Here is a 17925-nt window from a genome sequence, read left to right as displayed (position 1 = left end):
ACCCCGCATGAATCAGACCTTGCGTAGTTCGGACAAATAAACGATAAATAATAATAAAACATTTTTTTGAATTTTCAATTTTATAATAAAACAAACTTGATTACAAAAGTTTAAAAACTAACAATACTAACAGATTTTGACAAAAGGCAACAAATGGTCTCGAAAATCAAATAACCCGCATACTCTAAAAATATTATAAACTCAAAACAAAAGGCCAGCTCCCTTTCTCCGTTTGACAAATGCAACCAAACGGTTATTTTTGCAAATGTGGCCCCTGGCAAACTTCACATGAATTTTGAGGCCGGGGAGGATTATTTTGACACTTTACAAACTTGTCCATTCTTTTACGAAAATAACCTTTCGACAACTGAAAGATACTCTAAGGCTATTTCGGCAAGAACGGTTTAAGACGCGGCCGAAGCTGGCTCGGCTTATTATGACAAAATTCAAACGGTATTCACCTGACCGCTGACTCTTTGTTTTTTTTTCTTTTCAAAATTACGAAAAAAAAAATTGGTGTTGCAAACACGGCCCTTCAGCGCCTCGGGGACGAAGATTTTTTAAGGCTGTGTGGGTCAATTGGACCAAATCTAAAACAATGACCCAAAGGTGGCTGTTTATGCAAAGTCAGCCTTCCGGCGTCCCTTTCGGGAACATTCGGCTATGTCTTGATAAAACAACGTCACCCGACTTCTTTATGACAAAATTAAAATTTGACATATTATTTTTATTATTATTTATTTGTTTTTGATTATTTTAGCAAAATGGTGGGGTTGGACCCGATGAGGGTTGCCTACGTATCTCACATCCGGTGAGAATCAAACCCGCGTAGTTCGGGAAAATAAACTATTTTTGAGAAGACCCTTTTCCATTTTCTATTCTTTTTTTTTATATAACAAACAAACAAACTATTATTTTTCATTCATAACAAACAAACTAACTAACGTAAAAAACATTCCTTCTTTTTTCATTTGTTTTTCCTATTCTAAAGAAAAAGAAAATGTTTTTTTTGGAGTTTTTACCTTTAATAAAAGAAATGCTTGAATTTTTAAAGAAGAATCAAAATATTTTTGAATTTTTTTTTGGATTATATATATATTTATTTTGGAACAAATAATAAAATCACGTTCAACGCCCGAATCTTTTTATTTTATTTTTGGCATTTTCATAGACAAACAAAATAAAATAAAATAAAACATTTTAAAAACCAGACTCTTTTTCATTTTCATTTTCATGGCAAAACAAACTATTTTCTTTTCTATATTTTTTGACAGAACAATGATGATTTTTTTTCTCTATTTTTCCTTTGCCTTTAATATAACAAACTAATAAGACATTTTTTTTTATTTTCTCAAAATTTCGGCAGAGTTTCGATACTACTCGAACATTCGTTTTTTTTTCTTATAAAAATAAGTAGTTATATCTCTACACTGTTATTTTCTCATTTTTTCACGTTTTTTTAATCCGTGGAAAATGATGAAAACATACAAAATCTTTTGAATTTTCATGCTTTGTTTTTATATGTATTTTTATTTTTTATATTTATTATTATTTTCAAAAATGTGGCATGGGAAACATAAGGATTTCCAAGACATCTTGGATTTCGCAAATGTTCCCCATGCGCTTTTCCCAACATGTGAATCATGGGGGACATAGGGAATTTCAAGACTTCTTGGATTCCACAAATGTTCCCCATGTGCCTTTTCCCAAAAATGAAGCGTGGGGGACATGTGGAATACCAAGGCTTCTTGAATTCCACAATGTTCCCCATGTGCTTAATTAATATAATAGCATGCTTATCTAAAAAAGATGGTCTATTATTTGTCCGCAAATATTATTGGTCCGCCAAATGACCCATTCACCCTTGAATAAATACAACATGTAGCACATAGGATGCCATAAGATGGTCTATTATTTTCAGGTTGCTTGTCCTAGACGGACCCAACCCCTGTGTTGAGTCCCCTAAGTCAAATGCACATGATGCAAATAAACGTTCCTACTAGGGATCCGGCATGAAGTCACGTTATTCTATGTTCAAAACCTGGGTCGGTGTTCTAGACAGTGTACCCGAGCGGACAACTCGAGCTGAGGAAGGAGCTCCTTTCCGGGAACCAAAAGGCCAGCCGACTTAGAAACTTTCCGAGCCTCTTTTATTTAGGGTATGACACTAACAGAATAGGGAGTCTCAACCAGTAAGCACATCCCCCGAGGTAAGAAGAGAAGGGTTTCGGCACAGTTTATATACAGTTCAGATAATATCAAAGCGGTAAAAGACAACATTTAGTATGTTATGTCAAAACATGTAATATATATCAGATAATAAAGCCAAATATAACAATTATTCTAAGCTCGAATCCTTGAGCCCTGAACCAGCGGTTCTGGGTTTAATTTCCAGCAGCGGTTTTGTCATACTGGGTTTATAACCTGGGTATACGTTCTAGACTGTGTACCCGAGCGGACAACTCGAGCCGAGGAGGGGGCTACGTACCGGGGACCCGCGAGATTGTCCGGCTTTGTAACTTGTCCGACCTCTTTCTTATTTCAGGTATTGACACTAACAGAATAGGGAGTCTCGTCCATCGAGCTTCTCCCCGGAGGTAAAGAGAGAAAGGTTTCAACACAATTTATATGTACAGTTCAAGTAATATCAAAGCGGTAAAAGCAGTATTTAGCACATTAGGCTCAACATGTAAAAAACAGATAAAACCGAATATAACAATTTGTCTAAGCTCGAATTCTAACCCTGAACCAGTGGTTCTGGGTCTATATCCCCAACAGAGTCGCCAGAGCTGTCACACCTCCTTTTTCCGTACCCGAGAGGGTACAAGGGAGTTTTTTCCAATTAAAGGACAATCAAAACGGGATTTGTTTATTTATTTCAGAGTCGCCACTTGGGAGATTTAGGGTGTCCCAAGTCACCAATTTTAATCCCGAATCGAGGAAAAGAATGACTCCATATTACAGTCTGCGTACCAGAAATCCGGATAAGGAATTCTGTTAACCCGGGAGAAGGTGTTAGGCATTCCCGAGTTCCGTGGTTCTAGCACGGTCGCTCAACTGTTATATTCGGCTTGATTATCTGATTTTTTATATATTGAACTTATGTACAAATTTTAACTTTTTACCGCTTTCCTAATTATTGTTATTATTTTTACGAGAGTTGCAACGTCGTGGAAACATATCTCGAACCACGTTACATCAATGCACCTGTGGTTGTTTGACATATCTCGACTCGGTTGAGATTTAGATTTAGGTCACATAAATGTGCACCCGAATTAAGGAAAATAAATTATTAAAGGCGTGCCTAACGCAACTAGCGTATTGTTATTTTGGGGAAGGCCGTAAAATATGCTAAACGGCATGTTCCGAATTCTAAGTGTTTTAATATATATACATTTAGAGGGCCCCGCAACTGTGCGTTTTCAGTTGGCGAGGCTCGTCTCATTTTTATTATTATTATTATTATTATTATTATTATTATTATTATTTTAAAAAGGGTAAACTTAAAGTTACTACATTTTTACTTTATCTATTTAAAGAGTTAATTCAAAGTTATTAAAATATATTGCAAGCCATGCTATACGTAACACACTAGTGGTTCACGACAAGTTCTATTTAACTATGTTCCAAATTGGAGCCGGGTCACATGAGATGCACCCCCGGTTCCTTTAATCTAATTACATACAAACAACAATATTTCCACAACTCACTAATTTGACGCTATTTATAAACAATCATTCTTTTTCCTCTTAATCTAGTTTAATGAAATATAAGCTAATAATCTAACAATAAATGGCAAACATCTGACAATTAGTGATAAACAAAAATATAAAATTAACAACAGAACATAACATTAACAATCAGTGATAAACTAACATGACGAGGTAAACTTTAAAATATGGAAAATATATTACTACTACTCAAATTTACCGAGACAAGACATGGAAACAAAGAACACGTCGAGCCAACAAAAATAACATGAATACTCATGTTTAACAGCAACGTCGAGTTTCAACATCTCGAACTCGCCAAAAATGGACAGCAACAACCTCGACGTACCGGACCTCGACGAACCAAAGTCGACCTCGACGGAACTCATCCCGGACAGAACTTCTGGGCTGTTTTTGAACGTTTTCGGTTAAGCCTCAGCTGGTGTGTATGTGTGTTTTCCGGTCAGTCATGGCACGAAGGGGAGGGTCGTTCACGGCGTGAGGGAGTCGTTTGGGCAGTGGTTTAGGACTGATGGGTTGTTGTTGTTGGTCGTGGTCGTGGTGTTTGGAGTATGGTTTGTTAGGGTTGGGGGTGCGACTGGTTATGGCGTGGGATCGACGGGTAGGGCTACTGACGGGTTGACGATGCTGGGTTTGGGAGGAGACGGGGTGGTCGTTTGGTGGTGGTGACAGTAAGGTCGAGGAAGGAGAAGAAGTGGTCGTGGCTGGTTGGTTCAGCAGGTAGTCGACGATGGCGGAGTTGGGCTGGTAGGCTGGGTAGCGGGCAGCAATGGTGGTGGTATTTTCGACGTGAGGAAGACGATGGAGTTGGGGCTGGTTATGGCGTTTGGACGTAGGGTCGACGGACAGCGACGACGCAGCAGCAACAGCTGCTGCTCGACGACTTTAATGGAGGTTCGCCGGAAAATGGTTTGACGGAGCTAGGAGGAGGAGGAGTGGTGATGGTTTCCGGCGTTGGTTTTGGACAGTGTCGACGATGGCGGAGCTGGGGGGTTGCGGACGATTTGGGTGGTGGTTTGTTGGTGGTTCCGGGGTAGGGTTCCTTGTTTAGGGTTTTTGTTGGGTTCACCTTCAGGAAGAGGAAGAAGATAGATGTACAGTAGTCCATTTTTTTTATTTTTCAGTAGGGTTTGCCTTCCTTCTTTTGAAGGAAGATGATGAATAGCCTTCTGGTTTTTTCAAAGTCTGTTTCCCAATTTTTTCCAAGTCCAGTTCAAATTTTTTCCAAAGTCCTCCCCTTCCAAATGTTTTTGCCCGTGCATTTGTAAACTTCTGCAAAGAAAAATGAGCCCCACGCGTGGTGGGGTTCGAGACTTGTGTCCCCCACGCGTGGTAGGGTTCCCCGTGTATCGTGTTTCGTCCGTGTTCCCCACGCGTGTCCCCCATGTGTGGTGGACTCGGATTATTATGGGCTAGGTCTGAAAATTAGGCCTAACACCGGGCAGTTTGAACCCGAATATTATTCTATTGCCCGGACCCGAGAAATAGGAACACGACGTTGCTCAACTGATTATGTAAGCAAAATAGCTACTAAAATAAGACTAATTATTTAAAACAAAACTATATTATTATTTTCTTAATATTTTTTCGAGATTAAAATAGCTACAAAAATATTAACAAAACTATTTTTTGTAATTTTCGTTTTTATATAAAGATAAAATATAAAGTAATATTTTTGTATTTTTTCAAAAATTAAAATGACTACAAAACATTAATAGGACTATATTTTTTGGTAATTTTCGAAATTATATAAAGTACAAAACAAGGTACTATTTTTTGTATTTTTCAAGTTTATGAGAAATACATAAACTAAAATTTATATATATATTTTTGTAATTTTTTCCTTTTGCGGCGAAATAAAGTAAAAATAGTTAGAATGGCTATATTAGCCCCAATTTCACATATTCACACCCGAAGGTATATAAGGGAGTTTTTCCAATTTAAGTGACATTATTCGAAATGGGATTAATTATTCAATTCAGAGTCGCCACTTGGGATAGTTTATTTGGTGTCCCAAGTCACCGATTTATTTTAAATCCCAAATCGAGGAAATTTCGACTTTCCTTTTGAAGTCTGCGAACCAGAAATTCTGAGTAGGGAATTCTGTTAACCCGGGAGAAGGTGTTAGGCATTCCCGGATTCCGTGGTTCTAGCACGGTCGCTTAAACTATTACAATTGGCCTATTATCTGATTTTTAAAACATGTTTCAACCTATGGTATATTTTTAACTTATTAGCCGCTTTTAATTAATTTTTTTTTTTTGAAAAAATTCAACGTCATATAAAACACGTATTGAACCACGTCACATGAAATGCACCCGCAGTCCACGACACATTTTATCTAACGTTGTTGAGATTTGGATTTGGGTCACATAAAATGCACACCCGAGTTTAGGAAATTAATTTTTTTTTTAAAAAATAGTGTGCCTAAAGCAACTACGCACTTTCAAGTTTGCTAGGGCCATGGAAAATTCAACTAAATGGCACGCCTCGATTTCTAAGGATTAAAATTAATTAAATGAGGGCCATGAGTTTTGAGATTTTATTTGGCATGACGCGCCTCGATTATTCTAAAAGGATTGTATTCAATTTAAAGCAAACTACAAATATTCATGATTATGTTTCTTCCTAAAACTACTTTGAAATTATTGCAAGGTCATGATTTATGAGTATGGAATTATTATTGAAGAAATATATGATTTGAGTTATTATGGACCTAATCACCCATGTCGGTATCAAATTTGCTATTGACTTAACATCTTTTAATTTGGATCCAAGCTATTACATCGTTCTCTCTCCATTTTGAATACATTTTCCTATCTTTCCCTATGAACTACAATCTCATTGAAGAAACTCATTCTGTCTTTCACGAATTCTATTTCTTGATGCTCTTCCTTCATTTTTTTTGTTCATATCTTTCAAGTTGGTAGATAACCAAAATATAATATACAAATCAAAAGGAAATACGGTGAAAGAAAAATAATGGAAACATTGGTTAAGAAAAGAATGAACCTTTTATAGATGAAGATCTTATTCAATACATATGGAGCAAACAACCATCAAATTTAATGTGCAAATGAACCACAATCAGAGGCAACGAGCGGAAACCTTTCGAACCGAACTCGACTTCGACCTCTTCGGGCTAGTATTTTGGGCTATCTTTTAAATTGAGTTTGAAGCTTTTGGATTTGATTTTTGGTGTGATTTAGCTCCTGTTTTTGAGGTATTTTTTTTTAAACAAGGTAATGAATGTCTATATGTTTTGTTTGTTGAAAGAAATAGGTAGAAAGAATAAAACTAGTAGAAATCCTCTTTAGCATAGAAGAAGAAAATTTATTTTCTCTCAATATTCTTCCCTCTTCTCTTCTCTTCTTTTCTTCAAATATTTCTCTTCTATTTATAGGAGAATTTTCAAAAAAAATCAGATTTTTTATTTTTTATTTTTTTATTTAAAAGAAATCCCACTTACATTTTGTTTTCCTTTTTTTATAAAAAGAATTACCACCTTTCTTTAATTTTATTTTTTAAATTCCAACTTTAATTACTTTTATCTTATTTAAAATACCACTTTTTTTTTTACCTTTTTAAAAGAGAATTCCACTTATTTTACTTTTCTTAAAAAAAACAATCCACTTTCTTTTAATTTTCTTTAAAAAATTCTACTTTATTTTAATTTAAATTTTTTAAAATTTTCAGCTACCTTTATATTATTTTTTTAATTCCAACTTTCTTTTACTTTTTATTTTTAAAAATTTCCACAAAACTTTACTTTTATTTTTTTAATTTTTCACTTTCTTTTACTTTTTTAAAAGAGAATTCCACCTACTTTTACTTTTTTTTTATATTCCATACTTCCCTTTTTCTTATTTTTTTAAATCTCTCCCGAAAATTTAAAAAATAAATTAATATTTTTTGGATTTTTTATTATTATTTAAAAATAAGAATAAAAATAAAATAATATTAATAGTAATAATTCACCTTCTAAAATTTTGTATTTTTAACCTATAATAAAAAGTATAACAAAGCTAAAAATTTGTATGTTAAAACCCCCTAAAATATTTACATAGAAGAAGTGACAAAAAAAAAAAATATTGTCAAATATTAGGTGCTCACAGCTGCCCCTCTTTGCTTGGAAACATGAAGAGTTTTCAAGCAAAGATAAGATGATCCATGTGACTAATTTTTGAACATATCTTTATTCAAAAGAGAAGAAATAAGGATAAGAGAAAAGAGAAAGGGTGCAACCGAGTCTTGGTTTTGGACAGCCTACATATCCCGGGTTATAAGGGAATCAGGTCGCGTGTAGTTCAAGAAAAACGATGGAATGATGAGTTGAGGAGTCGAGTGAGGTTCCGTCAAGGCTCCGGTCCGCGATCCTGTTATTATATCAAAAATCAAAGAGAAACTAAACAAGTCTATCAGCTATGAGTTACAAGATTCCTATCTATGAGTCTTGTGAAACTTGTCCTTGATCTTGACTGGTTCTTCCTGCAGACTCTGATCTGAATCTTGATGCTCGTTAGCTGCAACTGCTAGTTCATTCTTCTTCAGCTTTTCGGATCAAGGCGGGACATGCGAAGCTTGTGACTTCAATCATATCTTGAACAGTCCACATCTTTCTCCACATCAACACTTTGAGTTCATTTCTTTTTGCTCCTTTTCTTCTTTTCTTTATTTTGGATTGAGACTCATTCTTTTGGTTGTCTCAGACCTTGTGCCTCGAGGCCAAACCTGCTCAGACACCAAAACAAACAAACGAACGAAATTTTTCTGCCCCAGTTTTCACTAGAAAAATTTCGTAAGTTATTTGTAACTAAAATCTAATTTTTTTTTGTTTTGTTTTCAAAGCGGTAAAATAAGGATTGTGTGTCTTTAGGAGGAAGAGATTAGGGAATGGAGCCCTATATCTAAAATAACCTCTACTAGGGAGTGTATACCCTATGTTGGCAAAAAGGCGACTAGAGAATGAAGGCCCTATGTCTAAAAATCTCAACTCAGGGATTGAAGCCCTAATGTTGGAAAAGAAAGGCGACTAGGGAATAGAGGCCCTATGTCTAAAATATAAACTAGGGATTGGAGCCCTAAAGTTGGCAAAAGGCGACTAGGGAATGAAGACCCTATGTCTAAAAATCTCAACTCAGGGATTGGAGCCCTAATGTTGACAAAAGGCGAATAGGGAATGGAGGCCCTATGCCTAAAAATCTCAACTTAGGGATTGGAGCCCTAATGTCGGCAAAAAGGCAACTAGGGAATGGAGGCCCTATATCTAAAAATCTCAACTTAGGGATTGGAGCCCTAATGTTGGCAAAAAATGCGACTAGGGAATGGAGGCCCTATGTCTAAAAATCTCAACTCAGGGATTGGAGCCCTAATGTTGGTAAAAGACGACTAGGGAATGAAGGCCCTATGTCTAAAAATCTCAACTCAGGGATTGGAGCCCTAATGTTGGCACTAAAGACGACTAGGGAATGGAGGTCCTATGTCTAAAATCTTAACTTAAGGATTGGAGCCCTAACGTTGGCAAAAGGCGACTAGGGGATGGAGGCCCTATGTCTAAAAAATCTCAACTTAGGGATTGGAGTCCTAATGTTGGCAAAAGGCGACTAGGGAATGGAGTCCCTATGTCTAAAAAATCTCAACTCAAGGATTGGAGCCCTAATGCTGGCAATAAAGACGACTAGGGAATGGTGGACCTATGTCTAAAATCTCAACTTAGGGATTGAGGCCCTAATGTTGGCAAAAGGCGACTAGAGAATGGAGCCCCTATGTCTAAAAATCTCAACTCAGGGATTGGAGCCCTAATGTTGGCAAAATGCGACTAGGGAACGGAGGCCCTATGTCTAAAAATCTCAACTCAGGGATTGGAGCCCTAATGTTGGCAAAATGCGACTAGGGAACGGAGGCCCTATGTCTAAAAATCTCAACTCAGGGATTGGAGCCCTAATGTTAGCAAAATGCGACTAGGGAACGAAGACCCTATGTCTAAAATCTCAACTCAGGGATTGGAGCCCTAATGTTGGCAAAAAGGTAAAAGATTGATTTTGGGGCTTCTAAACTACCTTTTTTTCTTCTTATCTATTTTCTTTCAATTCATTTTTTAGAAAAAAAATGCAGGAAAGAATTTGGAGGAGACTTCCCTTTTGGGTTGATTATTGTTGCTAAGCTATTTCTAGCGCTTGCACATTTCTTTTTCCATTTTGGTTACACCTGCTTCTTGCATTGTTGCTTTGGATTGCACCTGTTTCAATTTTCAAACAAAGAACAATTGTTAGTTTGAAACGGTGGTCGATTTTGTGGCCTTTATTGTTTTTTATCACTTGATCTCGGCCCAACTCTTTTGGCGAGAACCTCTGCCGCTTGGTGGCTTTTCTTAAAGATTGGTCTCTCTCCTAAAACCGAGGAACTCAACTTTTCAAAATTTATCATGACGGCTCACCCGTATAGGGCTTTGGCCCTTTCATTTTAATCTGCTTCTAGGGGCTTTTGACTTTGGATTTCTTTTCATTTTCAATAACTCTGATTTCAGAGCATCGACTATCATGGCCAGTTGGGATCGACTTGATGCACCCACTGAGGTTGGGTACTTTTCTTTGGACTTGGCTTTTATTAAACAAAACCATGTAAAACCAATCTTGCAACCTTTTCTTTGTATTAGTTTCGGAACAGAGTTAGACCGAAAAGGATTCAAGAAAAAGTAAAGAAAGGACAAGAAAAAATGAATTTAAGGAGAAACGTCCCTTTTGGGGGGGAAAGAAGGACTTATCTGGGGTGCATGCAGACTTCAATAGACATGGCATGCTTCTTGGACTGGATACCCGATATGCACAACTATCCAACTCATTGTGAACCACATCTCCAAATCGAGAAACCTGGCCAGGACTCTTTCAGTGGTGGGGGGTGTCTTCTTTTCGATCGACGGTGCCCTTTGCGGGTTTTCGCCAATCGACCTCTCTCATTTCTCTTCTCACCGTCGCCTGATAGTACTCTTTACGAGTTTTCACTAACCAAGCTCTCTTATTTTCAATTTTTCTGCTTACCGTCGCCTTATGGTGCCCGTGTGGGTTTTCACCAATAAGACTCTCTCATTTTATTTCTCTCATTTTATTGCATCGGATCCAAGTAGCTGTATTCTCTGATCCTTGAACATTCTCACCGATTGATTGGAAGGACTTGAAAGGATTTGGGTAAAAATAATTTGGATCGAATTACAACTTTGTAACCATTCAAGTGGGATTATCGCAGGACCATTACAACATCTGCCCCAGTTTCACTTTTGAGAGAATTTGGATTTTTATTTTGGTGTGACTGAACCCCATAGAGAGGCTGCCTACGTATCCTTTCGGAATCAAGTCGAACATAGTTCAGGAAAACATCTTCTTCTTTTTTTCATTTCTTTTTTTTTTTCAATAACACTTTCAAGTTCCAAAGAGGGCAATCAAAGAAGAGTAACCGGCACAAATGGGTTTGCAAAGGGTAGATAGTGTTTGGGTAACGAGAATGAAAGCCTTCGTCCTCCCAATCGAACAATGTTGTTGTTACAGAAAGAATAAACATAGTACCTTTTGACTGCATCTGCATTTACATCTGCTTCAGGATCATTTCCTTCGATATCGCCCAGATACAATGCTCCTCTTGGCAATATCTTTCTGATGACGTATGGGCCCTTCCAATTAGGAGCGAATTTCCTTTTGCTTCCTGGTGATGGGGAAGAATACGCCTTAAAACGAGTTTCCCCACTTCAAAACTTCTAGGCCGCACTTTCTTGTTATAGGCACGAGCCATTCTTTGTTGGTACAACTGCCCGTGGCAGACCGCAACCATTCGCTTTTCATCGATCAAGGTTAATTGTTCCAGATGGGTTTTAACCCACTCACTATCTTCAATTTCGGCTTCAACAATGATTCGGAGAGAGGGGATTTCAACCTCGGCGGGTATTACGGCTTCCGTTCCATAAACCAAAAGATACGGGGTGGCTCCAATTGATGTGCGCACAGTAGTGCGATATCCCAACAATGTAAATGACAACTTTTCATGCCACTGCCTGGAACTTTGAATCATCTTTCTCAAAATCTTTTTGATGTTTTTGTTTGCTGCTTCAACGGCACCATTGCCTTTAGGCCGATAAGGAGTAGAGTTCCGGTGCATTATCTTGAATTGCTCACATATCTCCCCCATCAAATGACTATTCAAGTTTGCAGCATTGTCTGTGATAATAGTTACAGGAATGCCAAAACGGCAGATAAGATTGGAGTGCACGAAATCTACCACAGCTTTCTTGGTGACAGACTTGAGAGTGATTGCTTCAACCGATTTTGTAAAGTAGTCAATGGAAACTAGTATGAATCTGTGTCCATTTGAGGCTTTTGGCTCGATTGGCCCAATGACATCCATGCCCCAGGCAACAAATGGCCAAGGTGTAGACATGGGATGCAGTTCTGTGGGAGGTGCATGAATCAAATCACCATGCACCTGACACTGATGACACTTCCGAATGAAACTAAAACAGTCCTTTTCCATGGTCATGCAGTAATAACCCGCTCGAAGGATTTTCTTTGCTAAAACACACCCATTCATGTGGGGCCCGCATACTCCCGCGTGTACCTCATATATGATTCTTCCAGCCTCTTCTGCGTCAACACATCTTAACAAATTGAGGTCCGGATTTCTCTTATACAAGACATCCCCACTCAAAAAGAAACCACTCGTGTTCCGTCTAATGGTTCTCTTTTGGTCTCCACTGGCTTGCTCGGGGTATTCTTGAGTTTTCAGAAACTTTTTGATGTCATGGTACCATGGTTGGGTATTTGGTGCTGCTTCAATTGTATTACAATAACCATGCCTTTCCCGGATTTGAATTTCCAAGGGATCTATGTGAGCATTGCCTGGATACGGCAACATTGAGGCTAAAGTAGCAAGTGCGTCGGCTAATTCGTTGTGACAACAAGGAATGTACCTGAACTCTATTGACTTGAATCGCTTGCTGAGGTCTTCCACATGATTCTTGTAAGGGATAAGCTTAACATCTCGGGTTTCCCATTCTCCTTGGGCTTGCCGGATAATTAGATCTGAGTCTCCCATGATCAACAACTCTTTGACATTTTGGTCGATTGCCATGTTTATACCCATAATGCAAGCTTCATACTTGGCGGTGTTGTTTGTACAGAAGAACCGAAGCCGAACTGTGGCTGGATAGTGCTGACCAGTGGGTGAGATCAAAATTGCCCCAATTCCAACACCTTTTGCGTTTACCGCCCCATCAAAGAACATTTTCCAAGCATGAGTGTCTTCAGATATTGCCTCAACTGAATTTACTTCTTCATCTGGGAAGTAAGTTCTCAAAGGTTGGTACTCATCATCAATCGGGTTCTCAGCCAAATGATCTGCTAATGTCTGGGCTTTCATTGCCGTGCGAGTGACATAGACTATGTCAAACTCCGTGAGCAAGATCTGCCACTTTGCTAATCTCCCAGTGGGCATTGGTTTCTGAAATATGTACTTTAAAGGATCCAACCTGGTTATTAGGTAGGTGGTGTAAGCTTGCAAATAATGCCTCAGCTTCTGAGCGAACCATGTCAAAGCACAACAAGTTCTTTCCAATAAAGTGTACTTGGCTTCATAACTAGTAAACTTCTTGCTCAGATAGTAAATGGTCTGCTCCTTCTTTCCGGTCACGTCATGTTTCCCGAGGACACAACCAAAAGAATTTTCCAAGACGGTCAGGTACAAGAACAGAGGCCTCCCTGGCTCAGGTGGGACCAAGACTGGCGGATTTGACAGATATTCCTTGATTTTATCAAAAGCTTCTTGACATTAAACTTTCCAATTGATTGCCGCATCTTTCTTTAACAACTTAAATATGGGTTCACACGTGGAGGTCAACTGAGCAATGAAACGACTGATGTAATTCAATCTTCCCAACAAACTCATAACATCTTTCTTGGTTTTTGGAGGAGGCAAATCCCGAATAGACTTTATCTTTGTTGGATCTAACTCGATGCCCCTCCGACTAACTATGAATCCCAAGAGTTTGCCGGATGGTACCCCAAATGCACATTTGGCCGGGTTCAACTTCAAATCATATTTGCGCAGACGCTCAAAGAATTTTCTCAAGTCCCGAACGTGGTCGTCCTGGGTTTTGGATTTGATGATTACATCGTCCACATACACCTCTATCTCTTGGTGCATCATATCATGAAAAATGGCAGTCATGGCCCTCATGTAGGTTGCCCCGACATTTTTCAGACCAAATGGCGTGACTCTATAACAGTAAGTGCCCCAAGGTGTGGTAAAAGCTATCTTTTCTACATCTTCTTCATCCATCAACACCTGGTGGTATCCTGCGTAACAATCCACAAAAGACTGTATTTCATGTTTGGCGTAGTTATCAACAAGGATGTGGATGTTTGGCAAAGGGAAATTGTCCTTGGGGCTTGCTTTGTTCAGATCTCGGTAGTCAACGCACACCCGGATTTTCCCATCTTTCTTTGGCACAGGAACTATATTAGCCAGCCATGTTGTGTATCAGACCACTCGGATCACTTCCGCCTTTAACTGTTTTGTGACCTCTTCTTTAATCTTGTCACTGATATCAATTTTGAACTTCCTCTGTTTTTGCTGGATAGGGGAATAATCGGGGTAGGTTGGAAACTTATGGACCACTAAATCGACACTTAATCCTGGCATGTCATCGTATGACCAAGCAAACACATCTTTGAATTCAAACAAAAGTTGGATCAATGCGTCCCTGGTTCTTTCATCTGTATGAATGCTTATCTTGGTTTCTTTGACTTCTTCAGAGCTACCCAAATTAACCGGCTCGGTTTCATTTAAGTTTGGCTTAGGTTTATTCTCAAATTGTTCTAATTCTCGATTTATTTCCTTAAAAGCCTCTTCTTCATCATATTCCGGTTCTTGGTTCATTATTTCGCAATTAGACAACGTGTTTGGATCTGGGCATGAAGTTCGCAAGCATGTCATGTTATTTAAAGCCACATTATTAGAGCTGAAAGAAAAAAGAGAAAAAATAACAAAATCAGAAAGAATAAAGAAGGATGGACGATGAAATATGATTTCATTTCTTTGAATTTGAAGATAACAGGGTTTACATTGGAAATTAAAAGACAAGATACTAAAGAAAAACATCCGAGTTACACCCTGGCATAACTCGCGATGCAGAAAAAGTGGCAGGATGGGTCTACCGGGACTCCCGCCTGATTGGGAATGGCGTAACCTTCCAATTCTGCAGCTTGGCATTGGGTCCCATATACAGCACCTCAGCGGTGCTTGAGCCCTCCCCTGGCTGGACCATGTGGGTTTCATATAGTATCTTCCTAATTGCCCCACAGATCTCTTTAATCTCTTCGGCAGTAAAGGCCTCATCTTCTTCTTTCTTCTGGTATTTTGGCTTGACAAATGTTCTGTACAGATGCAGAACCGGCTGAGGCAAGACCCAACCATCATTCTTTCTATCATCTGCTCATCTTATATCAGCTGGAGTTGGTCGGAAGCCTACCCCGAAGAACTTTTCAATGGTGGGCAGGGTGATAAGTTCAACTATCCCTTGCAATGATTTCCCAAGTCCCTTCCCCAGTTTGAAGCCATGTCGAATCATTTCTTTGGCCACCATGATTGATGCATTAGAAAGGAAGGGTTGGGGGCAATGGTTTCCTTTTTTGTACTGGTCTACAACCACAATTTCAAAAGCCTGATAAACTATGTGCTTACTCCCCTCTCTTGCTTCAAGACATGGGACTGATAGGTCCCGATAAATTGATTGCTCATCTTCCCCGTGGACCACGATATCTTGATCCTCATGCTCGAACTTCACCATCTGATGAAGAGTAGAGGGTACAGCCCCGCTGCATGAATCCATGGCCTCCCCAAAAGAAAGTTGTGGGATGTGTCCATGTCTAGAACCTGGAAGGTTACTTCAAAGTCTACTAGGCCGATGGTCAGAATTAGATCGATCTCTCCAATTGTGTCCCTTTTGATGCCATCGAAGGCACGTACGCAGACATTGTTGGGTCAGATTATTTCGGTCCCGATTTCCATGCGCTGTAGAGTTGAAAGTGGGCAAATGTCTACTCCAGAGCCTCCGTCCAACATAACCCTTTTCACGTAGTGCCCTTTGCATTTGACTGTTAGGTGCAGGGCTTTGTTATGTGCGGCCCCTTCTGAGGGCAAATCATTTTTGCTGAAAGTGATCTGGTTGATTGCGAAAAATCTTTCTGCCATTCTCTCCAACTGCTCTACAAAAGTGTCAACAGGAACATATGCTTCGTTAAGGGTCTTGATCAATACCTTCTGATGTTCGATGGAGTTCATCAACAAAGCCAACAAGGAGACTTGTTCGGGAAATTTTCGAAGCTGGTCAATCACTTCATAATCTGCCATTTTCATGTTTTGAAAGAAAGCCTCCGCTTCTTCGGCACTCACGGGCTTCTTAAGTGGGAAGCGCTTTCTAGTAGCGTTGTTCACCTCTTCCAAATTGGAATACTTTTCAACAGGGTTATTTTCTTGAACTTCTCCTGGGATTTCTTTGCCCTTATATGTTACCACCGTTTTGTTGTAGTTCCAGGGCACAGCAGTAGGATCTTTCATGGGCTTCTGTGGCGCACGTCCAATAACCACGGGCTCATTCAGCCTCGATGGCTTAATTGGCCCCCGCATCACATAAGCCCCCTTGGGCACATACATCTGGGTTGTTTTGTTCAGCACGAATCTCCCGGGAGGACTCAATGTCATCTTCTTTTCTTTACGGCCTTGAGGGACGTAGAGAACAACATCTTTGAGAGGCGTTGCCCCGGTCTTAACTTCAATTTTCTTCTCTGACTTTGGAGGGGTGGTTTCTTTCTTTTTCTCCCCTTTATCTTGCTTCGGAGCAGCTTTTGGTTTCTTTTCTTCGTCAGCAATGGCAATGATGGCCTTCAATGCTGGGTCAAATTCCTTATCCTCACAAATCATTTCAATTACCGGCCCGTTGTTGTGGGCTGACAGTGGGTTGTTGGTAACATTGGGAACATCTTCATCCCTCAGCACTATCTTCCTTTGTTCTATCAAGTTCTCCACGGCTCTCTTCAGAGTCCAGCAATCATCCGTGTCATGCCCTTCTGCCCTTGAGTGATAGGCGCATCGGGTACCGGCTCTATAAGCGGGTGATGCTGGGTTTTTCCTAGTTTGAGGAACAGGCTGTAGCAGACCCATTTGAACAAGCTTTGGTAACAGGCTGGAGTAAGTTTCGCCAATTGGTGTGAAATTTGGCCTCTTGGGCGGTTCATGAGGGTGGAAATTATTTTGTGGAGGACGGGGGTTGTAGTAGGTTTGGTAAGGAGGTTGGTTTCTAGGAAATGGAGCTTGATTTCTGTTGGCTTGTTGTTGTGGCCGGACATAAGGTTGAGCATTCATGACCGAGTATGGCTGAGGAGTATAGGCCAAGTCTTGGTGAGGGTAATAGTGCTGCGGGGTCCTTTCTGAGAAAAGGGATCTGGGAGTACAGTTTCTCCTTGCACCCGACACTGCCATGGATGTTTCTTCCTTTTTCTTTCCCTTTGCTATTCCTCCAGACCCACCTTGAATGGCTTGGGAGGTAGTTCTGATAGCGGATTGGCTAGAATTCGACCCGTTTTCAGCCCATTTTCAACCATTTCGCCAATCTTGATAGCTTTAGTGAACGGTTTACCCATTGCGGACATCATATTTTGGAAGTAGTTAGCTTCCTGAGCTTGAAGGAAAACTGTGACCATTTCAACCTCATCCATTGGAGACTTTACCCTGGATGCCTGCTCACGCCATTTAACTGCGTACTCTCGGAAGCTTTCTAAGGATTTGTTTTTCAAGTTTGTCAATGAGTTCCTATCTGGAGCAATATCAATGTTGTACTAGAACTGCCTGACGAAATCTCTAGCAAGATCATCCCAGATGTACCAGCGGGATATATCCTGGTCCATGTACCACTCAGATGCGATGCCAACCAGACTTTCTCTGAAATAGGCCATGAGTAGTTCTTCCTTTCCACCGACTCCTCGCAGCTGATTGCAATATCTCTTGAGATGAGCAATAGAATCACCATGCCCATCGTACTTCTCAAATTTTGGGGTTTTGAATCCCAATGGTAGGTGCACATGAGGGAACATGCATAAGTCGGCATAGGATACACTTTTCTGTCCACTCAAGCCTTGTATGCTTTTGAGACTCT

At 39.6% G+C, this 17925-nt stretch overlaps 2 protein-coding genes across 2 annotated transcripts; both read right to left on the bottom strand.

Annotated features, from left to right (window-relative positions):
- Window positions 1–9900: 9900 nt before the first annotated feature.
- Window positions 9901–13133, bottom strand: LOC138870043 (uncharacterized). The gene is made up of 2 exons (XM_070147548.1): window positions 12333–13133; window positions 9901–9969 (listed from the first exon to the last, which is right to left on the bottom strand). Exons 1-2 carry the CDS (start codon window positions 13131–13133, stop codon window positions 9901–9903), a joined length of 870 nt encoding a protein of 289 aa, XP_070003649.1.
- A 2622-nt stretch (window positions 13134–15755) lies between these two features.
- On the bottom strand, window positions 15756–17252 carry LOC138870042 (uncharacterized). Its single transcript, XM_070147547.1, has one exon. It carries the CDS (start codon window positions 17250–17252, stop codon window positions 15756–15758), a length of 1497 nt encoding a protein of 498 aa, XP_070003648.1.
- Between the last annotated feature and the right edge of the window lie 673 nt (window positions 17253–17925).

The sequence above is a fragment of the Nicotiana sylvestris genome, chromosome 1 (genome assembly GCF_000393655.2).
Source record: "Nicotiana sylvestris chromosome 1, ASM39365v2, whole genome shotgun sequence".
Classification (NCBI taxonomy): domain Eukaryota; kingdom Viridiplantae; phylum Streptophyta; class Magnoliopsida; order Solanales; family Solanaceae; genus Nicotiana; species Nicotiana sylvestris.
This window is presented reverse-complemented; position numbering and strand designations above follow the sequence as displayed.